Consider the following 17,526-nt stretch of genomic DNA (forward strand, 5'->3'; position numbering starts at 1 on the left):
TTTGTGTCAGTTCCGATACAAGGACTAGATGGCAGAAAAAGGCCTTTCTTGCTCAAAATCAGCAGCCAGTATATTTCCAGAAATAAGGTTTTCTCAGTTCTACAGAAACCCAGGTAAATTTATACTGAGTCCTTTGCACCAAAAGCGGCCCTACTTCTGGTCCTCCTATAGCAATATTGTGTGTTACAGTCCAATAGTGCTTTAGGCACTAACAAAACTTAGCATACTCTGTGTCCTGTTTTGACCCATATGATCTTACACTTTTTCATGTTTGTGCAGCCAAATTAAAAATTAGAGTTAGTAGAAAGCTCAGCTTAACTATACCCCATTGATTTTTGTTTTGATAAAACAAATGAGAAACTCATTTTGTGAAGCTATAGCATCCTCTGGTGGCATAACATGAACAGCAGAAGTTTTCCTTTTCAAGTCCAGATATAATTCTTGGCTGTCTAGAAAAATGACATGGTCAAGCCTAGTTTGTAGTTCACTGAGAAACTTTCAGGGAATACCAGGATTGTGGACTAGTTGGAAAACAAAGTTTAAAATACAAAGCCAAAACAGAAGGCAGCAATGAGAAATCACTTCTGCATTGTTGCCAACAAAGCTAGATGGTGTCCATGAAATTCCTAGGAGTCAAACTACAAGCAGTACATTAATATTTAGAAAATGCTTCTTAAATCTACTCATGTCGATGTGTGTTTTAATAATTTAATATTAAAGAGGCAGCATCTCATATTGCTTATACAAAGTCAAATGTACCTCAGTAATACTAAATAATACGTGATATTTGTATTTCAGTAATTTATTTGGAAAGACTATGAGAAGTCTAGTTTTACTGAATACAGAGTATTATGACTGCAACTCCCAGAACTAGCCAGAGTACTCAAAGTAGTGGTAGTCCCGCCCATCTATACGGTACCAAGATGTACTTGGTTATACAAATGACATGTAAAGTTTAGGCAAGGTCCATGTAATACATTCAGCCAAATGGTTATTTACAATCTGACATGTTAAGTGATCCCATTTGGTGTGGTATTGGGGATTTTCCCCCACAAAAATCAAGATTAAGAAAACCAGAATTAAACTATAAATACAGCCCAAACCAGTTATGCTGCCTACATTCTAGCAGCAGGGGAAAAACTGGGCTATTATACAAGTAAATCTAAGATAGCATGGAATAAGCACCCCCGCCCCCCACTAAATGAGGGCATCTTTATGTACTCAGACTGAGCCTAGAGGATTTTTCTAGCTTTTAAAGGTTGTAAGCAGTATGCCTGTATCATAGGAAGGAACGGGCTCCAAAATGTGGTAAGTGACAAATTTCTCAAAGGGCAAAATATCTGCCTTTGCAGTCTTTTTTCTTAAACAAAAAGCATACCCTCTCTCCCAGGTTTGGCTGTATGAATTGGGGGAGGCTGCTTTGAGGGCTACCACAAAAAGGTTGATGGGGTGTATGTTGTCTACTCACTTTTGCTCTGAATTTTCATAACAATTAGCAGCATAACAGTAATATGACCAAGCTTCTCAGTCTGCAGCAAATTTTCTACATTCTGAATCAGGATGTATTTGTTGAACTAAGGAATCTACCCAGTATTTTTCTTCTTACGTTACACATTTGTCCGTCTTAGGAAGACGAATGCATCATTTATAAAAAGAGTCTAGATTTTCATAGCTGGGAATGGTGAAATTAAGCAATTGAACATAAAGCATACTAAGCCCTAAATGGGTTATTAATCAGTGGCTAAGTTCATATCATATGCTAAGCCAGATCTCAGCAGCAGCTCCAGCAAGCTTTAAAACGACACAATACCTTAAACAGAGGACTGTAGAAGGTGGATGCCTATAGTCAGTCAGCTTCTACCTGTTCAATTTACTTCTGCTGCTCTATAACCAAAAAGGCTTTCATATAATAGGAGGGCGTACAATCTAAATGACACAAACACAAGTGGAGGAGGGGGAGAAGAGGGGGGAAAAAAAACCTGGAATACCAGTTTTGTAAAAAATGCAGCTCTTTTAAGTTTCTCCTTATTCACAGAAGGATGTGGATTTTTCCTACTCTCTCCACACATTATTTCATGGTCCTCAAAGTTCCTTCAGCCCCCAGGAATGGGTTTTCTAGGGGGGAGTTAAATGTCCTATTTTATACAAATAAAATGTTCCAGGATAACAACTTGCACTAAGCATTTGTGTATTTTCTGGAACTGGATGACAATGGACTAAACAAGATTGTATTTTCCATTTCAACAGATTTAGATCTACTTTCTTCTCCAGTAGGTGTCCTAATTTGTGGCTTGTCAGCTAAGAAATAGCTGTATCTTCTCTGGATTTTATCACTTTAAAAACCAGTGTCAGAAGCCAGTTGTATTGACACACCTCATCAAGAGACTTGATGGCAAAGACAAACAAGAACGTATGCTGTGACATTTCCAAATCAGACATTGTCTGCTTCTGTTCAAGGGCCCAAGGGAATTCTATAGAAGGACTGGGAATTTTCACTTTCTGCATACAAAACCCAACTCCTGCATAACCATTAAATGCTAATTCAGCATTTGGAACTGTCTTATTTTGAAATAAGTTCTGCAATACAGACATCAGAAGGTACCATCAGGCTTCTTTTAATAATCATTTTACTAAGGAATGAGATGCCCAACTGAAATTTGCATTCAATCTAGTTCTATCGACAATTACTTATAGTAGACTTTTGTAGATAAACTATCCCCCAAAACTCTTTCTTCTAGAGAATTTACTGGGAATCCCTTCACATTAAACCAGATCTCTTCAGTAATAGAGTGAGCATACAAGAGGAGAAATCTACTGTTGCTTGGAGAAGAAAAGCTTGCTGTCTTTCACAGTGGGCTTGATGGTGTCGCCGCCAGGTTGCCAGCCAGCTGGGCACACTGTAGCAAGAACAGGAGGAAATATTAGAGTAGGTAAATAAACTGGAATAAGGATTTTTCAAGACAACAGAGGGAGCAAATGTAAGGCAGCAAGGCCACCTCTTCTTTATTTCTGTTAACAAGAAATAAAACTGGCTAGTTGAACTAACAGGGAGGCACCCAAGCTAGTTCGTAACATGGGTGTGTGTGTGCATGCACACTATTTAGAATTTCTACAAAGACAGCATTCCAAAAAGCTCAATACTTGCAATTCCTACTGTGTTCCAGTTGGCAATAAGACCTATAAGACTACAGCAATTCTTCCAGCTTCAAATGTATTTTCAGGTGTGCCTAAGCAAATACCTCCTGGAAGCCCAAAAGCAGGGCAGGAGAGCAATAGTTCTGCAGTTAAGATTCAGTCCATACTGCTACTGAATATTCACATATCCAGAAAGATGTTCTAAATGACAGTAGATAATACTTGCACAGTGCCATTGTGCAGTTCGTTTTGTAGGCAACTCACACAGTGATGTGCAAAATGAACACATATTGGCTAAAGCTGACCATTCTACAGACTTGGACTTCCAGAACTGCCAGCTTCAACCATTTGGTACTAGGAACAGTCCTGGTTGAAAGATGCATCTAAATGGCTGCAAAAGTTCAGGGACAGTGGGTCTTGTGTAAGTCAGGTGAGGAAATATTACAGAAGAGAAAAAAGTCAAAAGAAAAGAAATAGAATTACACCCCCCCCCCAAAAAAAGAACTTGTCAGAAATGCAAGTTGAAGATGCAGGCTTGAAAGGGTGAACATGGAAGGCTTGACAGAATGGATAGATTCAAGGAAAAGGTCTCACAGAACCCAAGGATTGGAGAGTTTGTATACTGTTTATTCAAAGAACAGGAAGAAATGGCTGAATTGTTGTAAGCCATAATGGTCATGTTCAAACTATACACTTAGCTATAAACCTAGGTTATTGGGTACCCAATATAATTTTAAATCTTTTATCTGTGCTTTTTGGCTTACCATATTGTTAATACCTGTTATCTTAATTCAGTCTTATTTCAAATGCTTTAATTTACATATAGCCTAAAAGTACAGCATCTTAAGATGATCCAAGATGGCAACACTGAAGATTTTAATGGCACATGTCATGTGAACAAAACTGGCTTAGCCTGGTTTGTGAACTGGTAGGTGAGCAAAGACATCTTAAAGATAATTGGTTAGGTAGAGATAATCACTTTTGAAAGTGAGTTGTGATGTAGCAAGTTAAAGGAGGAAGCAGAGCTAGAGAGGAATAGCACTGAAAGAGTATGATTGTTTAATGAATTGTGGTTAAGCAAATGCAAACTACAATTGGCTGGGTTCAACAGTACACTAAACAAAACCAAATAAGGCACTGTATGGCTTAGTGTGTTGTATGAACTCAGGCAGGAAGGTGGACAAGGCAGGTCAATTATAATGGGCTAAACAGCTTGGTGCATGGGTATGCCAGGTTTATGGGCTCCTGTACCCTCAGGATTTCTAAAGAAAGGATTGTCAAAGCTGGTTTGTACTTTACAGTTCATTGATTAGGATACCCTTGGCAGAATTCTGTTTAAAGCAAATCACTAGAGGTTCCAAGGCCCTTTCAAGTGCCTTTCATAAGGGGCAAAACAGCTGAATTTAATTACCCAGCACCCAAACCTGAGGTTGAGTTGTTCTGCTGGAATCCATTTGCATGAAACAGTGATGTTGAGCCTTGCTTTATCTTTCTTCCACCCAAAAAAGTAAAAATGGTTACTTCGGTTATTTTTTCACCCTTTGTTAGGGAAACATGATTAAAGATGTGGGTGTAATGTAGATTAGAAAACATAATCAGCAAGGATTATAAAAGATTCTGGGAATTAACAACTTGCATTGGCAGAAATGGCTAAACAAACCAGGATGACTTCATGCTATCTGGGAATAGTTTGCGCTATGGGCAAGCTAACAATTCAGCACCCATATTCCTGGTTCATACAACGTTAAGCCATGGATGAAGCAGGATTGCCAGGATATCTAAACATGACTTCACAACATTCTAGCCCACCAAAAATATTCTAACTCTAGTATTTAATGTAGTCAGTTAAGGCAAATTAAGATAAGATCTTCTAGCCTCTGAGGGTAATATGTATATATTATATGCCCACTGTTAGACTCCTTCCAGTTTGGATCTAACAGCTCCTATTCTGGCTTCAGAAAATGTATGCCTCTGTCTGGGAAAGCAAATGCCTCAAGCTTCTTTACTGGCTTAATTACCAACAGTTATTTGACTACAAGTTGTTTTATGGAACATTTTGGACAGCGACCTGCACTTTAGATGTGCTATCTAAAATAGAGGACATAATTTGGTTTAATATATCTATTTCTCTTCATGCTATTACTGGTTTTGCAAGTTGAGATTGTTACATCAGATCAAAGTGATTTCATGTTCATTCTTGAAACTGTCTTCAAGACATAGCATGAGAAATGGAAAGATACCAAGCTACACTGCAGTTTGCTCTAGGCAAAAATTGTTGAAAGTGTTGCTAACTGTAGATCTGAGAAATTTTACATACATTGAAAGGCTCTACTAAAGAGGTTCACTATATGGCACTGCTGAGTATAAAACATTAATTACCTTCTGAAACAGTGTCAGCAACTATCTATCGACTGGGTTACTTACAGGACTGTCTCTCCCCAATCCAGCAGGAGGGGCACGCTCTGGGTATCATCGGCTAAGGAGTACTGGCTGGTGGGGCCCAGGAGAGCCCTTTCTGCTGTGGCACCCACCCTTTGGAACATCATCCCCTCTGATATTAGATTAGCCCTGTCACTGCTGGCCTTCCATAAGGTCCTGAAAACTTGATTTTGTGCCTGAGCCTAGGGCCCTGGGTGTGTAACAGAATCTGTCTCCTTGCTATGTTAATAACTGTTTTATGAAGCATGGCTGCTATGTGTTTGGTTTTTTATACTATGCATTTTATCTAAGTTATTGTCAGCCACCTAGAGTCATGTACAGTATGTGAGATGGGTGGCTATATAAATCTAATAAATCTATCCACCCATCCATAGATACACAAATATATATACATGGCCAAAACCTTCTGAAATCACCAAAACCTATGGGAGAACACTGAACTTCAGTAATTTTGCAAAATGTATACAGCAGCTAAGACACCTGCTTTACTAAATGACAACCTCTCATTGTAGCTTTCCCATAACATGGCTGTTGATCATGTTGACTAAGGGATAACAACTGGTCTAAATCACCTGGAGGAGATTAAACTAGGGAAGAAATCTGCTTTTAAGCCAAATTTATCTTTTTGCTAAAACACTGTTTGAAGTCTGCTATGCATTCCCCACTGCCTCACTCAGACCCATCACTGCCCCATAAAGAAAAACAAGGTACAATGAAGCAACCTTGAATCTACCATCATTTCCAGAGCACTACCGCTACAGCTTTCTGTGATCATTCCATTATCCCAGGATCTATCACTCACCTTCACCATGCTGGTCTGTGAATTGGAAGGCTTGAACCAGGCGCAGTGTCTCATCCACAGAACGTCCCACAGGTAGGTCATTCACTGTGATCTGTCGCAGGATGCCTTTATCATCTATTATGAACAGACCTCTGAGGGGAAAAAAGGGAACATTACTAATTGCAAGCGTTACCATCTTTTTAAAAATTGCAGGCCATTGGAACCTATTAGAACCTTATGCCTATTACCTTTATCAATAGGACATAAGGCCAGAATCAAACATGAACTATGGGTATTTTGAATTTTTGCACATGTAGCCACCTCAATCTAAAGAGATAACCTAGAAGAAAGCTAGGGCAATGCCAGATAGGTCCAGTAAATTCTTTGAACTACAGACACTCTTATCTTGGAGAGCCCCCAAGTCTGTATTTGCTAAGAACTAGATTACTACAGCTTTCCTATATTCACCTGACCAGGATATTGCTGTTTGAATAACATGGATTAGGTAGACCTAGCTAATAAACAGAATGGATATTAGTCCTGCAGCATCAGGGCTGCTGACTCTACTTACACCACTAGAAACATATGGTAACTGGGACTATATCAACTAAGCTACCAAAATGCCCATCAGCTACCGCAAGTCATTCCAAACTCATTTAGAACCGACTTCTCCATACCTGTATGCAATGCCGTCCTCTTCCTTGAGCACACCATAGTCCTTAGAAATGTTGTGGTTGATGTCTGCCACAAGTGGGATATTTGTGGAACCCAAGCCACCCTCCTTTCTTGATGTATTGATCCTACAGGAAAACTAACATTAATATCTGCAATGGTACTGTTTTAATCATCTGCAACTCACTACACTCAAGCCATTTAGGTTTTAGAAATTATTAAATTAACCAGGAACTTTAAACAGAGAAAATATTTTCCTAACTTCTGGTCTAAAACTAAACACAAAACTTTGTGAGCATAACTGTGTCTGAAATATGGGTAGACCATTTCCCTCCTCAATCATTTTCAAGGAAGATAACTCAAAAGTGCTTCATTTATAGTTCACTTTGCTGCCCCAAAGAAGTGCATACAGTTCTCCGCACCCATTTCATGTCCAGCATTAATTGTACAACTAGCTAATATCAGCTAGTGAGCCAGTGGATAAACCCCTAACCAATAACCATGTTTTGCTAGATAAAACTGGTGGAGACCTCCACACCCATCTGTCAGTTAACATCTGCCTAACTGATTCCTAGCACTATAAGTGCAAGCAATTCTTGTGACTGGCATATCAGCTCTAGCCCTCTGCCTGAGTATGACTGGAATATTTCCAAATTCCTAGGGCGAGGATGAGGTCTGACAGAAGATCTCCATATATCAGCAAGACCCAGACCAGAGTACGCTCCTCAGGAAACACAGTTATTCCTTTCTATCAATGTCCTATTAGCCAGCCTTTAATATGTATCTCTGGTACTAGTTTTCCAGAAGAACAACTCCTATGAGTAATTATATACTAGGAGTCTCACCAGGCCAAGTGGGTAAACTGAGAGTCGACAGAAGCAGCAATAACCTCACAATTAATCTTGCGAAACTCCTCAACTCGATCGTTGAAAGCTATGATCTCAGTGGGACAGACAAAGGTAAAATCCAGTGGGTAGAAGAACAGAACCACATATTTGCCTATATGGAAGAAATGGGCATCAGTGAAACAACCACAATCAAGAGTCCCAGAAGCCTTGCACTTCCATAGTCTTTTGGACAGTATCTCTATTTAAATTTATCAGTGGGGCAAGACTTGAAGTCATTAGAACAGAATACTCAAGATAGTTGTATCTTACCCAAATCAAATCAGGACTCTTCCTCCAGTTACAAAACAAACACACTACCATTTTTCTAAGCTTATTACTGCAACAGCCATCTAGACTGAATATGGTGCTGTGCTTCATTCATAGTAATTAACACCATTAATCTGAATACAGTACCATGAACTGTCAGCTGTTTTTTGGGCTTTTTTTGGAGGAGGGGGGTGCCCTCAAGTCAGTTTTTGACTCCTGGCAACGGCCTAGACAACTCCCTGCGGTTTTCTTGGCAATGTTTCTTAGAAGTGGTTTGCCATTGCCTCCTTCCTAGGGCTGAGAGAGTGAATGGCCCAATGTCACCCAGCTGGCTTTGTGCCTAAGGCAGGACTAGAACTGACAGTCTCCCGGTTTCTAGCCTGATGCCTTAACTATTATGCCAAATTGGCTCTTCTTTGGTCATTCTTCTTTGGTAGAGTAGATTATATCTTAAACTAGAAATGTATCCTGAACTGCATGGTTTTCTTGAAGTTCGTGCATATTAGAGAATAATTGTTCTAAAATTGCTAAAAATGCCAACATTGCTAAAGAAAGTTCAAAAACATTCTATCTGGGGAATTTATATCTTAGCCTTCCACAAATTCTAGACAGGCTAGAATACTAAGTAATTCAATGGACACACAGAAACCTAATCGAAGCAACAGTGTCTTACCTCTGTAGTCTGATAATTTTATATCCTTGATGGTGCCATCTACCACTGCTGTAGCATGAAAATCTGGAACTGGTTTCCCAATATGTGCTTTACCAGAGGCCATTTCCTGAAATATCAAAACAATACACACTTTAAGTTGGCAACTGGGCCACATCTCAGGAATGAAGGGATTTGATTCAGAATAAGTATTCTCTCAGTTTTTGATTATTTAAAATAGGCAGCACTATTTTGACTTGTAACCCATTTTCTTGCCACAGCTTTTAAAGTTCCTATCCAATTAGAGCCTGTAAAGTCAGAGAAAGAACAGAATCTACCAATCCAGCATAATGCCATACAAAGCCCTAGTCACAGGGACTGGTTGAACAGTATGGTATTAATAATGCTTTGAAATCCATGGCAATCCCTGAGGCATGCAAGATGAGGTCACTAGGTGCCCTTATTCCTCTGAGGAACAATACACTGCATTTCTTGTTTCAAGTGGGCTCCTCCATCTTGCAAATTAGAGAAAGAAAAAGTTTTAACACAAAGCAAGGGCTTCCAAGCCATTTATTACCTAGATTTCCCACCTGATTCTTCAAAACATCTCACCTACCACAAGACAAGCAGCTTCTCCAATTCATCCACTATTGAAATGGAAAGAAACTGTCACTTTTTGAACATAGCTTCCTTACTTGTCCTTCCAACTAAGCTTTCCAATAAAATGATTTACCACTAATTTTCAAAGTAGAATTTTTCCAAAGCATTAAATTCATGAGACTCATGATCAAAGTTCAGTTTATGTCCCAATATGGTCCAAAGATTTCTCACCACTCATACTACTGGAAATAAAATACCTTTTCTGCTATATGTTGTTCCAACCACTTGCCATGATCACAAAGAAAATAGTAATAGCCTTCGAAAATAGCCCATAAAGGATAATATTCCATTATATTTTCATTCCACCAGAAGGTGGCTGATAAAATTTTTGGCCAGTGGTACTTTTGCAGATCAGATAAATTAAAACCACTTTCCTCAAATGGTAATCTCAATTTAGCTAAGGAAAACCTTGGTGGTCCACTTTCCCAAATACATTTCCTAAATAAGTTATCAATATAAATATTTATTCAATGTTAACATAGGAATACCTTTAAGAAGATAAATCAAATGAGGGACAATGTTCATTTTAATAACATTATCTTTGCCCCACAGGCCTAAACCAATTTTAGGCCATCTATTAACATTCATTTCAACCCTTTTTAAAATTTTGACATATTTCCACATATTTAGAAATATCTTTATATTAAATATTTGGGGCTGTATATACCTAATCAGTAGAAATCACAAATCACATCTCTTTACAGAACTATATTGATATATTAGGACTCAGGGGAAACAAACTAGATTATCCCAATTTATCTTATAACCAAAATACTTTCCAAAATACTCTACAACCTTTATAAAATTAGGCGAAGTAGAATATTGATCCAAAATTGCTAAAATATCAGCATACAGAATTTATACTCATACTCTACCAATGTAATGCCCTTAATATCTAAAAAAATGCCTTAGCATGGTGGCCAAAGGTTCAAGAATCAAATTAAATAGCAAGGGAGAAAGTGGGCAGCCCTACTGTGTACCACATTGTAAGGGAAAAGAGTTTGAGATCATACAGTAACTCTGGCACAAAGTTACAAATATTAATCTCAATCCATTGGACAAAATGGCAAAAGGCCTGTGGAAAGGCATATCTAGTCATCACTTACTTTAAGAATTTAATTTGAACCAAATCAAAGGCTTTTCCTGCGTCACAGTTCTCTGAGAGCTCTCCAGACTTTGGAGGAGGATATTTGGGGTCTGTGCATGGCACAACCTAGGTAGATCTCCTCAGAAGATCAACCTAAACTGCTTCTAGGAAACCAACATGCTAAAATACAGACAAAGCTGAGTAATTAGTACTATCTGGCTAACCAGAGACAAATGCAGTCTACTTTTTACAGTCTCCCCAAGAGGTAGTATTTAAAAAACAGCAAGAACAATAGACCAAGCAAAGTCAGAATGGATTTAAACTTCAAGGATGGGAAATCCTACAGTCTGGGTCAGCTCAAGATGCATGCAGAGACAATGACCAAATCAAAGCCAAACATATGTATCTCCTCCTTTTCAGCCCTCACAGCAGCTTACAATTTTTTCCCCCCAGAAGATACATACATCTCCCTCCCTATAATTTAGTTGCGTATGTGTAGGGGGAATAGTATGGTATAAAGGAGATGACCGGTATTTTCATTTTACTATTCAATTTTCATGTTGCTCCCAAAACTCTTGGATCTTTTTTGGGATGGAGAGTAGTTCCCAAATTTTTGGGGGTGGGGAGTAGTTAACAAATTGTCCCAAATTTCAGTGGCAAATCATGGAACTGCAGCACAATTTCATATTTTTCTTGGCAGAAAAAATATATAAAACCCTTATTTTAGGCTTGAGGCATGATTGTCCATATATAAACTTACAATTCCTCTGCCTTAGATATCACCATTTCACAATCTGGCTGCCTTTTCAAACTACTGCAGTTCTAAATGGTGACATCTACAAGGGTCCGATGGGACACAAATAAGTGCCGTTGATTGATACAAGATTGTTCATGAGCATTTAAGTGTACAGCTGATCCCAGCACTGCCGGACGTCACACTCTGCTAGAACAAGGGCCCAAACCAACTGACTTAGCTCAAAAGGGGTAGTAACTTTTAATGTATTGCTTAGTTTTGATCAATAGGTTATTTAAGATAATTGCCATCTTTTGAAATATGCTCTGGGAAGTATAGAGAAGTTATGTCCAAACCCAGGGAATGATTACATGTAGTCAATACTGATGATACATTGCAGTGTTTTCCAACCTTGGCCATTTCCAGACCTGCAGTTGTTCATTAGTAGGAACTGTTACATTCTGTTATTTCTTCTGATAGAGTTCCAGCAGCCAATACCTTCCAGGTCTATATTACAGTTGTACCCCAAGATTTGATTGTTAGCAGCCAAGCCCTACTTATTAGATAGAGATCATAACGTGAGCAGGTGGCATAGAGAAGATGCTCTAATATCCCTAATTATGAGAGGGTCTCCCCCTGCATATTTGGCAGGTGTTCTGATAATACTTTATCAGAATTCCCCAGACTCTGGCACTACAGAACTAGAACCCAGCCTTGCACAATTCTCTTGTAGTTTAGAAAAGTGAAATGTGCACTAATAGGGATAATGCAGAACACCTGCTTGCATAATCTTCGCATTTATTGGTGCAAAAAAACCATGGCTGGCTGGGGACTTCTGGGAGTTGAAGTCCACACATCTTAAGGTCGCCAAGGTGGAGTAACACTGCTCAAGACAAAACCATAAGCATCCTGCTGCACAGCCATCACTATACCTTTGGTTCTAATAGAGGTGAATATGTGTAGCTCAGGGTTGAACTGTGGAGTCCTTGGGGTTCTCTGAGGTTGGTAATGAAATGTTTGCAACAAAAGAGCCAAGCTCAGGGAACCCCAAGGACTCCACACCTTTGGTTCTCTTGCATCAATATTCCCTTAAACTTACTAAAAGCAAATGTTTTCAGAAAATCTTATTTGATCAGGTATGAAGATTTAAACTGAAAATTGAGACACAAAGATACCTTATGCCACTCTCTACTCTTTTTTAAAATATGCATGCCTCTATTTTTTAAAGCAGCTTTTCAGAGGAACTGGGATACCACTTTTATAATCCCCAGCCAGCATGGTTACTTTCGAGAAATTGGGTAGTTTCTACCCTCCCAAAGCAATGGGAGGCAGTTTTAAAGCACAGGTTCCATGACTTTTTAGCTGCATTTATGCTTGTGTTTTTCAGGGGCTAGAAACCCCGTTTGAAGAACCATGGTTACCTATTCTGCCTTGCGTCAGAAATTAGGCCAGCCTAGAAAGCTTCCCCGTTTTCCCAGGGATTGGGACGGGGAAAAAGCCAGGAGAAGAAACAGCAGCCCGGGGAGGTAAAGAAAAACGAGGGAATCTAATTTCTATTTTTTTTTTTTTTTAAAGGAAGCGGGCAGGTTTTTCTTTCTTTCTCCATCATCGCTCGGAACACAAAGAGAGCCCTACTTCTCGCCTGCAGACCGCAATTTTATTCGAAGAAAGCCCGCCTAGCGGGCAGCTTTTTGGAAAATGGAGACTATGTGCCGCAGAGCACTTAATCCAATATCAGCGTCCCCCCTCCTCTCCCGGTTGCACGCCCCTAAGAGGAAGGACCCTCCGGAATCATCGTCCACAAGGCTGAAGATGGGGGCAACGCGCTTCAGGCCCACCGGCCCCGAAACCTTTCCAAGCCCAAATGCCACGGCTGGAGCATCAAAATCGCCCTCCGTGGCTTTCATAAGCCTCATAAAGCATCAAACCCCCCCGCCTGCTCCAACCTACCTCGGTCTTCGCGAACAGCACGAGGAAAAAGCGACCGCTTTCCAACGCAGGAGGTGTGGCACCCGCAGAAGAAGCCGCCCCTGCTGCGGGGTTTTATACGCTGCATGCCAAAAGGAGGGCGGGGCAGGCTGCGCAAAGGCGGGGCGTGGTCAGAACTCTGCCTCTCCCAGGTAGCGGCGCACGTGGTCTGTCCCTCGAGCGTCTCCGAAAGGAGGGCTTTGGCCCGAGAACAAAGGTGGTCGGCGCGTGATTCTACATGCAGTGCTGGAAACTCCATCATTCTCCGTTCGGCCATCTGCTGATAGACTTGTGGGTTACTTGTGAGGACAGTCCAAACTGCTGGCTCGATCTTCGTTATGTTAACGAAAGCAACTCTCGAAACAAAAACAGCAATCTCCCCCCGAGTTTGTGCTTATAGTTGTTATGTACGTTTTCCGCTCGCTGTCCCTATACGAAAACCAAGATTGCCTACTTGGCCTTCCAATGGTGTCCCTGTGCCTGCCAGGCGGCCACCCAACAGGGAAATCTCTTCAATACTGAACGCCATGGGAAATCTGTACTTGGTATAATTGGTTCCTGAAAAAGACATCGGGCAATTTTGCAGAATGAAGGGATAGCCTTACACGGAGGTCATAATGCTTTAGGAAATCCACTACGGGACACGAATAAAGGCAGTTCTTTCACTGTCTCCCGCAGATGCTCCATGTTAAGATACTAGTTCTTTCTGCTGTGGCAGTACATTCAAGAGCTGTTGGGGGCGCGGAGAGCATGTCTCAGTGCTACAGTGCGTTCCCTGACCCGATTCCAGGTTTGATTCCACTTGAATTTCCAGCTAAAGTGTTCTCAGAAAACGGGCTAAAGACTCCAAAAGTCAAAGCCGCCACCAAACGGAACAGACAACTGGGACGAAATAAGTTAAACAACTTCAGTTTCATACTTTCATCAAGGACATAACCTCTGGAGGCAGAACTGTATTAAAGTACTTCGAAGGTTTATTCAAAGCGCATACAAACTGGAATTCTTAATGAATGTCTTGCCTTCCTCTATTCTTACTCTTTACACTGGGGATCGCGCAGCGTTTTGACCAACGCTGGAACCGAGTAGCGACTCATCTCATAAACTACGCTTCCCAGAAGGCCATGCACTCTGCCCCTCCCTTTCCTCTGTCCTCCGCCGGGTGTTTTTCGGGGGCGCGCGCGAAGATGGATCTCAGCGAATTCGAACGGGATAACTCGGCGAATTGTTTGCTGGCCTCGGCGGTGCCTCCTGTCTGCCGGACTGAGCCCTGTAGTTTGGGCATCGATGAGGCAGGCAGGGGACCAGTATTGGGTATGGGTTCAAATATATGAGGGAAAACTAGAATCTTTGGGGTACTGCGTACTGTACTAAATATGGCCCGAAAGCATCGAGCGGGGTGAATCTTGTAACTCAGTGGATTTTATGGATTTCTCAGGTAGTCTAGAGTATATCACTGCCTGTGGATGTGAAGATAAATGACATATCGCAGGTACTTCTTGTAGAAATAGTAGTTAATGCAGTCTTGTTTTGCAGCCCTTCTTCTCATTTTGTGCCAAAATGCTTCACTTCATGAAATCCACAAATGTCCTCATGCGACTTTTTATTATGTGCACATTTCTCATCTCTGAGAGCTTGAAGGAATATAATAAAGTTTATTGTAAGAGAATGTTATGGAGGGTTGCCTATTGTAGAAATAGTGTTGTCTTGCAGCTTAAGTACTGTCATAGCATTTTTTCAAGCCACTTCATTTGTACTGCCTAGCTATCTTACAAGGACATCAGCCAATATTAAACTTATTTTAGGTGGATCATAGTAGCTGAGACTAAGCAGCTCTTTAGGTTTTCGCTTTCTTTCCAGGCCCCATGGTGTATGGAATTTGTTTCTGTCCTGTGTCTCGGCAGGGAGACCTAGAGACACTGAAAGTAGCAGGTAAGAAGAATGTCAGATTGAGATTGTACTTCAGTGGGCAGTGCAGCTGTGTCACAGGACATGTGACCTGTACAAAAAGGAGAAAGAAATGACGCTACTTTTATTGGGGGAGTAAGATAGGGGAATAATTTTTGTCTTATGCCGCATCGCTTGGAAATTACCTTTTTCCTCTTGCTTATAGATTCTAAAACTCTGACAGAAGCTCAGCGGGAAGAACTCTTTGAGAAACTAGATGCGGCTAAGGATGTTATAGGCTGGGCCCTACACATCCTCTCCCCTAACTTCATCTCAACTAGTATGCAGAGGCGGTGAGTGCGACAGAGACGAGGCAGTCTCTTTATTAGATGGATTAAATCTTAGCTTTGAAAAGATGCCACACATTTCTCTAAGATCATTCCCTTGCCTGTCCTACATCTCACTGGAACTGGAATACAAGTTTCATATGGATCTAATTCCAATGTGGTGTCACTATAAATACATAACTGGAGAGTTGGTTTAATTGTTATTAACCATCCCGAGTGGTGTATAAGCTTTAGAAGAGTGGAATATAATGTTTATATAAATGACAAAAAAACCCTCAAAATTTCCAAAGCAAAACAAACACATTATATATCCATATTTTGTATTGTCACCAAAAATTACAAAAAAAGTTGTGTTTCATTGATGGGCTGTCCTATTTCTAATTATTTTTATTTGCCCAGAATGGGAGTCATTAATTTGTATTTGTTGCATGAACATTGGAGCTGCTGCTGCTGCTGACAATGGGTGAATGGAGCAGTGGCTTTTTGCTCTCTGTTTATATTTCTTTGTATATGTATATACCACTTTTCCTAAAACAAGCTCAAGGCAGTATATATGGGGTCACACCTCATTTTATCCTTACAGCAACAACTCCACTGAGGTAGATAGGACTGAGTAAAAATGACAGTCCTCAAGTCACCCTGGGAGCCATATTGGCAAGTGGGGATTAGAACCTGGATCCCTCTTGTCCTACTTGGACACCTTAATGAAAAATCACATTGTTCAGATAATCTTGCCTCTCAGTTTCCAGCCACCCCTTTTCTGATGGTTAAGCTTCAAAGCCAATTTTGTGCTCATCAGTCAATGTGATTTCCTTTTCCTTGCAGGACAAAGTACAACTTGAATGCACTATCACACGATACAGCCATTGGCCTAATCCAGCACGCACTAGATTCTGGAGTGCACGTTGCAGAGGTGAACTAGCTTAGTGCCCTAGCCTGTCAGGAAGTAGCAAGAAATCCCCCCTCTTAAATCCTTCATGGGTCCTTTTTCTTTCAGGTTTTTGTAGACACAGTGGGACCAGCAGAGAAATACCAAGAAAAGCTAAAGCAGCAGTTTCCTGAGCTGGAGGTTACAGTGAAGGCCAAGGCAGACTCTCTCTTCTCTGCTGTAAGCGCAGCCAGCATCTGTGCCAAGGTGAATGCAAGGCATAGGACTCCTTTGTCTCCAACTCCCTGTCTGCTATGGTATCTGGAGAGATGCGCAAGTTGGTCCATCAGCTCAATGGAGCTTCCATTTATAAATCTACAATGCCACTGATTACAAGATGCAGTGAATAAGGGGGTGGGGTTACCTGTAACCCTCAGGCTTTTCATCACTTAGGCAATAATTTGTCCATTATTAAAGAAAGAATGCTAGATTATATGGACTTTTCATCTGCTCCCTATGTTCTTATCTCTTACAATCTCTAGGTAGCAAGGGACCGGATTGTAAAGAATTGGAAATTCTTGGAAAACCTAGAAGATATGGAATTGGATTATGGCTCTGGCTATCCCAATGGTAAATTCTAGTTTATTCTTTCACTTCCATCTCTGTATGTTTGGAGCTGTGTAAAGTAATAGTGGTGCTTAGGTCAGATGGCTTTAAAAGAAGATTAGACAAGCAGAAAATGATTGCAATTCATTCTCAGGGTGACAGCTGGCTAGGCATGCTATTTTTCAGTATACTCCATTCTATAATGCCCTTTTAGCTATCTAAGGCTTTGCACTTGAATATGAGGGAGGTATGAGTATCAGTTGTAGGGAGCCATTATGCAGTTGTTTTCATGCCCTGACCTAACAGAGCTTTCTTTATGTTCCTATGAAGAAGCATTGAAAAGCAAAGACATTATTTTTGGCATTCCTAAGAGTGTTTCTATTTCCCCAGTCTTAACTTTGAAATAGGTAGGTAGACAGACAGACAGACAGACAGATAGATTTTTTTTTCCTGCTGAGATGTCCTTATTTCTCACTCCATTAGGATAAGTGGTTATGGTGTCAAAACTTCACTGTTGTTCAACTGATGCCATGGGTTGCATCT

At 40.5% G+C, this 17,526-nt stretch overlaps 2 protein-coding genes across 3 annotated transcripts in view; one reads left to right on the forward strand and one right to left on the reverse strand.

The window, feature by feature from the left end:
- Positions 1 to 17,526, forward strand: part of RNASEH2A (ribonuclease H2 subunit A) — a 63,475-nt gene that overhangs the window by 34,133 nt on the left and 11,816 nt on the right. For both annotated transcript variants that reach the window (XR_015794718.1, XM_007420974.4), the window contains exons 2-7: positions 12,886 to 14,589; positions 15,136 to 15,207; positions 15,389 to 15,515; positions 16,335 to 16,422; positions 16,507 to 16,644; positions 16,920 to 17,007. Coding sequence is in view for 1 of the 2 variants with exons in the window: in XM_007420974.4 (XP_007421036.3) it covers positions 14,289 to 14,589; positions 15,136 to 15,207; positions 15,389 to 15,515; positions 16,335 to 16,422; positions 16,507 to 16,644; positions 16,920 to 17,007 (814 nt within the window). In the remaining variant the exon portion in view is untranslated. The remainder of the gene's footprint in view (positions 1 to 12,885; positions 14,590 to 15,135; positions 15,208 to 15,388; positions 15,516 to 16,334; positions 16,423 to 16,506; positions 16,645 to 16,919; positions 17,008 to 17,526) is intronic.
- PRDX2 (peroxiredoxin 2) lies at positions 2,582 to 13,310 on the reverse strand. The gene is made up of 6 exons (XM_007420973.4): positions 13,261 to 13,310; positions 8,855 to 8,960; positions 7,873 to 8,026; positions 7,033 to 7,155; positions 6,377 to 6,507; positions 2,582 to 2,897 (listed from the first exon to the last, which is right to left on the reverse strand). Exons 2-6 carry the CDS (start codon positions 8,955 to 8,957, stop codon positions 2,812 to 2,814), a joined length of 597 nt encoding a protein of 198 aa, XP_007421035.1. The 5' UTR covers positions 8,958 to 8,960; positions 13,261 to 13,310; the 3' UTR covers positions 2,582 to 2,811.

Source organism: Python bivittatus, unplaced genomic scaffold, assembly GCF_059951505.1.
Source record: "Python bivittatus isolate LINGU-HERP-01145 unplaced genomic scaffold, Pbiv_v1 ctg000080_np1212, whole genome shotgun sequence".
Classification (NCBI taxonomy): Eukaryota; Metazoa; Chordata; class Lepidosauria; order Squamata; family Pythonidae; genus Python; species Python bivittatus.

Coding starts and splice junctions, on each gene's coding strand:
- PRDX2 (XM_007420973.4), bottom strand. CDS start 8,957: ATGGCCTCTGGTAAAGCACATATTGGGAAACCAGTTCCAGATTTTCAT. Junction 8,027..8,854: donor AAAATTATCAGACTACAGAG/GTAAGACACTGT, acceptor TCTTCCATATAG/GCAAATATGTGGTTCTGTTC. Junction 2,898..6,376: donor CACAGACCAGCATGGTGAAG/GTGAGTGATAGA, acceptor TTCTTGCTACAG/TGTGCCCAGCTGGCTGGCAA.